Raw genomic sequence first — 6,720 nt, 5'->3', positions numbered from 1 at the left:
TTACAGTGTTATTCAAACTAGTTTTGTTGTCTTAAAAATCCTATATGTTAAAAAAAAAAAAAGCCAGGTGTAGTGACACACCCATTTAGTCCCAGCACTTGGAAGGCAGATGCAGGAAGATCTTCTGTGAAATTGAGGCCAGCCTGGTCTACACAGTGAGTTCCAGGCTAGCTGGGGCTACACAGAGTCCCTGTCTCAAAACAAAACAAAAAACACCTATGTCATACCTATTCATTGCCTCAGCCCAATGACCAGGGATCTTTTTCTTGTTTCCATAGTTATTTCTCCAGAATGTGGTCAGAAGCATACATTATGAAGCTTTCTCAAATAGGGTTTTTGTCACTTAGAAATATGCTTTGCACTTTTTTCCACATCTTTTTTTTTTTTTTTAGATGATCTCACATAGACAAGGCTGGCCTCAAACTCACTACATAGCTGCGGATTGCCTTGAACTTCTTATCCAACTGTTTCTACTTTCCAAGTGCTGAGATTACTGGTGTACACCACCACACCCAGTTTCATGTGGTGCTGCTGATGGAGCCCAGGGCTTTGTCCTAGGTATGCACTCTACCAGCTACATCCTGGGTCCATGCCCACCCACCTGATCTAAAGAAGCTACACCTCTACTTTACTCTCTCATTACTCTATTAAGAATGTCATAAAACTTTTACCCCAGCACTCAGGAGGCAGAAGAAGGTGGAGTTCTGTGAGTTGGAGACCAACCTGGTCTACATAGTGAGTTCCAGGCCAACCAGTGCTACATGGTGAGACCCTGTCTCAAAAATAAACAACAAAAAGAACTTAATAAAATATGTCTTTGATCTTTCTTTCTTGGTCGGCTTAAACTGTACCTCCTACTCTAGAATGTATGCGCCTGCAGGACAAGGACCCAGGTGAATGAGTTGATTGATACCTACCTGGCACCCAACAAGCATCTGTTATTTTTTAAAAAAATATTTTATTTTTATTTTATGTGTATGAGTGTATTGCCTGCATACGTAAGTGCACTTCTGCCTCTGAGGCCAGAAGAGGACGTCAGATCCCTTGGAATTGGAGTTACAGACGGTTGTAAGCAGCCTTGTGGGTGCTGGGAACCGCATCCAGGTCCTCTGCAAGAGCAGCCAGTGCTCTTAACCATTGAGCCATCTCTCCAGTCCCTACTGATTGCTTCTATGCAGACAAGTCTGGGGTACTTGATTTGGCCTGAGCCCAATTAAGGCTGGGCTGCGTGAGATTTTTGCACCAATGAATGAAGGAACCAAGGAACGCAGCGCTCTGCCCACCCACTGGCTGACAGGTGGAGGACCAGCAGACAGGGCAAGGAAAGCTGACCGCGCCGGGCTCCTGACTGGCAGCTCGGAAGGCGACCGCTTGGCTGGGGGAAGGAGCCCACCCCGCTGCGAGCCAAAGCTGCCCAACAGCCTGAGGCCGGTGGCGGGTAACAGCCGCTTGGCAACCAGCCTGGTGCTCCTTCCGCGCATGGGCCGGCGCGAGGGGCGGGGCTCGCGTCACGTGAGCGTGTTTTGGGCACGTGACCACCGGGCCCAGCGCGCCCCCGCCCGGCTCCTCCTCCCTCGGCGGGTGTGATCCGAGCGGCCTCCCTCTCCGCTTAGCGCCCCCCTCAGCCGTCGCCGCCGCCGCCCGCCGGCCCTGCGCTTACTGAACGCGGGCCCACGCTGCCGTTCGCCGCCCCGGGGCCCCTTGTTCTCCGCGCCGCCGTCGCCGCCATGTTGGGTTTGGAGCCGCAGCGGAGCCGCCGCCGCCGCCGCGGCTGAGCGAGGCCAAACGCGGAGCCCGCCCCGCCCCGGGGCCCTGGGAGCGGGGCCCGGACGGAGCCTGTCGGAGTCCGGCCGCGTCCCCTTCCGCGGAGCGAGCTTCCCGGACCCGCGGTCGCGCCTTCTGCTCCCGGCCCGAGCCTAGCCAGGGAGCCCCCGAGAGGCAGCCAGCGCCATGGCGGAGCAGACCTACTCCTGGTGAGTGCGGGGCTCGGGAGGCCGGGCCGGGAACAGGTGCGTGGGGGCTGCGGTGGCGGTGCACGCCCCCCGCGTTTGGGCCTGGAGAGACTGCGGGTGTCTGGGGAGATGCGGTGGGAGATGGGGGGACCCGGTGTCCGACAAGGGAAGGGGGATGGAGGCGGCGGCGGCGGCAGCGGATGTCATCGGCCTGGGCGGAGCAGGTGATGGCAAAGGGAGCCTGACCCCAGGGGTGAGGGGTGGGAATCCCTGTGCATGGAAACTTGAATCCCATAGGCACCCCAGAACTGACTTGGGATGGTTTCTGGGCAGGAGGAACCGAAGAGGGTGGAGGGAGGCGGGCCAGGGCAAAGACCATTGGGCTGGGAGGAAGCTCTCCTAGGAACAGGTGATAAGAGGCACAACTTCTTAGGAGCGGGAGAGAAGCACCCGCCTCCATGGTGGGCTGTGGCCCAGCTCCAGCCTAGGCAGCTCGGGAGTTGGGGGAGTTGGTAAGGTGGACAAGGGCCCAGGAGTGAGGGAGACTTGGGCACCCTGGAGGGAGTCACCAGGGAAGAAGTTGAAAGGGGAGCCTGTCTAGATGGCCACATTCTGGAAAGGAAGCTGTTGGTAGCAGTGGGGCATGGGCAGAGTCTTTGTAAATAAGGATTGGTACTCTGCTCTTAGGAATTTGAAGTGTGCTCCTGTCCCGGGCCAGTTCCGGAGATGGAGGATCTGCAAGTTACATCCCTTTCTCTGGGACTTTTAAAGTTAGTAAGTAGCTCGTTAAGAACTGAGGTACATGCTTGTCGTTTATGGGGTGACGAATGCATCCGGATGAGGGAGTGTCAAGTTTGGGGCAAAGAGGTGTTTCCCTTTCCATGCAGAGGTGGAATATTTGCAGGAGTGCTAGAAGGAAGGTTGGTTGATCGATATCTGTGAAGTGTAGTTAAGGAAGGATTGATTGGAGGGTGAGGAAACAAGATATGGATGGTTGTAGGTGTGGGATGGGAAATCGGGTTGCAGTCTAGAGACTAGAGATGGTTTGAAACACATGTGGTTTGAGCAGAAGTGTAAACTTTCTCTAGTGTAGTGGGAAGAGTGGTGTTTGGAGTTGGAAGACCTGGTTCAGAGGGCCACTAACTGAACGCAGCTGTTTATAATTGGATAAGTGAGTTCTTCATTCCTTTTCCCTTACCTATAAAATAGAGAAATTACCTTTTTCACAGGCTGTAAGGATTCAGTGGATACATTTAAAGAGCACTGGACAAACTCTGAAGTGCCACAACTGTAATTGAGCTATAATTCATAGGGAAACAATAAAAGAAATGGGTAGTATCTAAAAATACACAGTAGTTATGGTAAGTCGAGAACTCATTGCATCCTCACAGAGGAAAAGAAGGCTAGATGACTTAAGACGATCTAAAATGATGCGTTCACAGTCTGAGGTATCAAAAAGCTACCTGAGCACTCCAGAGGAGTAGAAGGGCTAAGTGTTTGGTGGCTGCACTTGTGTTTTAAGAGGACAAACTGATTTGGGAGTCTTGAGCAACAGTGCAGGGTGTCTCAGCAGCAGGTGGTATGAAGCACAAGCATGCATGGAGCTTTCCTGTGGAAAGATTCACACATGAAGGTAGAGGTGCTGCTGTCAAGAGTGGTAGCTACTCATCTAGAGCTGCCCTTGCAGCAGGACTCCCAGCTGAATCCTTACAGCTGCCTTGCTGTTTTTACCGTACTGTATAAAGACCATAGGTTGGTTGAAAAAGTGAAAAACAGTGGTCGACAAAGAGAAAGTGCTGCTGCACATGGCAGCGGCATACCCTGCAATCCCAGTACTGTGCAGTCTGAGGCAAGAGACCAGTGAGTTTGAGGCCAGCTTGGGCTACAGCGTGACACCCTGTCTGTAAACAAGGATAGTTAAAGTGTCTTGCTGGGTAGATTGGCTGCACACTACTTGTGTTTGATGATGATGAACTCTACCAGGTATGGGGGGACTACTCTAAGAAGGTTGATAGTTTACTATCTGATTCTCCTGAAGGACTTCTTCTGTCTCAGCTCTCTTTATTTGGTTTACCTGCACAGGGAAGCTCCTTGAAAGCAGGATGCTGAGCCTATCCCTTCTAGCGTGCTTTGAGCTAGAAAAAGTTTTTACGTCATCTTGAGAGAGGATGGTGGACAGGGTAGAAGACTGGGAAACCAGGCTCCTAGCTGGTTTCCTGGTTCTTCCGGAGTCAACCAGAGAACACAATAACTAAACACAGCACATGGTATTTAATACGCAGCCATTCAGTTCTTACTGGTCTCTGAGGGGAACTTGTCTTCAAATAATATGACATTTAAGGTCTAAAGAAGATCGTTAGGAGCTGCTGAATACTGAAGCTCAGTGGTGCACACACAGCGCATTCCCTTAGTCTGTTGACTTTGCATGTCTAGATTTTTTTGTAATAAAACCTAAAAAAATTTAAACCCCAACTATAAGTTCATATTGTTCTGATTTTTTTGTGCTTTCTTGTTTCCTAGCAGCTTCTATCAAAACTCTGTTACTTAAGGGTCTAGTTCCAACTCTACCTCACTGTGAAGTCTTTTTTAGACCACTTCTTCTGAAAGTGACTTTTTTTTTTTTTTTTTTTTTTTTTTGGATCTTTTTGAGACAGGGTCTCCCTGTGCCCTAACTGACCTGGAACTCACTGTGTAGACCAGGCTGGCCTTGAACTCAACAGAGATCTGCCTGCCTCTGCCTCCGGAGTGCTGGGATTAAAGGCGTGCACCATCACACCCAGCAACCTTTTAATACTTGTAGTCCTGTCTGTGTCACCCCCTCCATTTCTTGTGTAAATACTGAGCCTGCTCACTAAACTCTCTGAGAGTGAGGACCATGTAACACAAATCTGTGCCCTCTTATACTGCCTAACACTTTGGCACATAGCCCCTGCTTAGTAAATACCGAGTGGATTAATATGATACCAGATTTTTCAAGGAGCTTCATCTTTTGTTGAAAGACTGTTGAGTAGAAGGGGATGCTACTGAGGGAATGTTCATAATCCATGTACTTTTGCTAATTTGGTTTCCTGGTGTCCCATTATGTGTCCTTAGAATGTGGGATGTTATAATTTATTTATTCTTTTGCGACCAGGCCTCACTTTGGGGCCCAGACTGACCTGGAATACATTCTGATTTCAGGTTGACCTCAGCATCTTCCTGCCTCCATATTCTGGATGTTGCGATGGCAAGCCTGCAACACCACTCTATATTAAAGTTTTAAATAAAACCTATTGATAGAAGTTTAAATGGTTGGTAATAATACCAGAATCTTCTTTTTTCCTTTCCTTCTTTTTTAAAAAATTCTGTTGTTTTTGAGACAGGGTCTCATATATCTCAGGCTGGCCTCAAACCTGCTGTGCAACTGAGATTGGTCTTGAACACCTGATTGTCCTACCTGTACCTCTGTAGTGCTGGAATTATAGGCATATACCACTACAGTCAGTTTACCTAGTTGGACCCAGGACTTTGAACATGTTAGGCAAGTACTTACCAACTAAGCTACATGCCCAGCTTTACTAGGGTCTTTATCATGAATTAACCACAAGATTCTATTTCTGTCCTTTTTAATCACACTAAGGAAATAACCCAAATGCATACAAAAACACAAATTGAAAGTACAAAGTAGACTTAAAATGTTTACAAGTATATGTAAGTGTACCACATGCATGTAAGTGCCTGCAGAGGCCAGAAGAGGGCATCAGATTCCCCTAGAACTGGAGGTATGGATGGTTGTTAGCCACCATGTGAGTATTGGGAAGTGAACCCAGGTCCTGTGCAAGAGCAACCAGTGCCCTTAACCACTGAGCCGTCTCTTCAGCCCTGCAAAGTAGATGTTTATTGAGAAAAACACCTTTCTCAGAGTGTACTTATGAGTAGTTTTTAAAAAAATATTTATTATTTTTATTTTATGCGTATGAGTATATTGCCTGCATGTATTGTGAGTACACCCATGTTGTGCAATGCCACAGAGGTCAGAAGAGAGCTTCAGATTACTGGAGTTAAGGATGGTTCGTAGCTGCCATGTGGGTTCTGGGAATCGAACCCAGGTCCTCTGTAAGAGCAGTCAGTGCTCTTAACCACTGAGCTATATCTCCAGCCCCATGAGTAGTTGTTTTAATGGAAGCTTTGTGATAAACAGGAGTTCAGCTCTTGAATCAGTGTAGTACCTATTGCACTTGAACTCTGCTAATAATTGTGCTTGGGTTGCTGTTTTGTTTGATTTGGCTTGGTCTTTTTGAGATAGGGTCTCCCTGTAGCCCCAGCTGGCCTGAAACTCACTATGTAGACCAGGCTGACCTTGAATTCACAGATACCCACCTACCTCTGCCTCCTGAGTGCTGGGATTAAAGGTGTGTGCTACCATGCCCAGCTGGGTTACTGTTTTTGTAGGGAGAAGTCAGTGTCCTGAACCATTCAAGTGAGTCTCTTTACCAAAGTAAGTCATAATAACTTATTTTGTATTTTCTGTGTGCTAGGGTTTTGAGTGTTGCAAAGTAAGGGAATTGAGGCTCAAAAGAGTATAAGGAAGGTTCCGCTGAAGTTCTCAGCAGGTAAATCTCCTTGCTGGAAAGCTGGTGACCTGAGTTCCATCCCTGGAACAAGGTAGAAGGAAAGAACCAACTCCACAAAGTTAGTCACTACTGACCTCCACACTTGCACATTGCACACCTATATTTATCCCCCCCCCCCCCGGAAAAAAACAAGCACACAAAGGCAGACCACCCAA

The 6,720-nt window shown here is 48.5% G+C and overlaps 1 protein-coding gene and 1 pseudogene across 1 annotated transcript in view; both read left to right on the top strand.

Moving 5' to 3' along the window:
- Nucleotides 1-1,663: 1,663 nt before the first annotated feature.
- Sppl3 (signal peptide peptidase like 3) overlaps nt 1,664-6,720 on the top strand; it is a 143,174-nt gene continuing 138,117 nt past the window's right edge. The window contains exon 1 of the mRNA XM_008840682.3: nt 1,664-1,973. Within this exon, the coding sequence (XP_008838904.1) occupies nt 1,951-1,973 (23 nt within the window). The 5' untranslated portion in view covers nt 1,664-1,950. The remainder of the gene's footprint in view (nt 1,974-6,720) is intronic.
- LOC103740175 overlaps nt 2,128-6,720 on the top strand; it is a 62,416-nt pseudogene continuing 57,823 nt past the window's right edge.

The sequence above is a fragment of the Nannospalax galili genome, unplaced genomic scaffold (genome assembly GCF_000622305.1).
Source record: "Nannospalax galili isolate Female #2095 unplaced genomic scaffold, S.galili_v1.0 scaffold911, whole genome shotgun sequence".
Lineage (NCBI taxonomy): Eukaryota > Metazoa > Chordata > Mammalia > Rodentia > Spalacidae > Nannospalax > Nannospalax galili.
The sequence above is the reverse complement of the archived record's forward strand: the minus strand, read 5'-3'. Positions and strand labels throughout refer to the sequence as shown.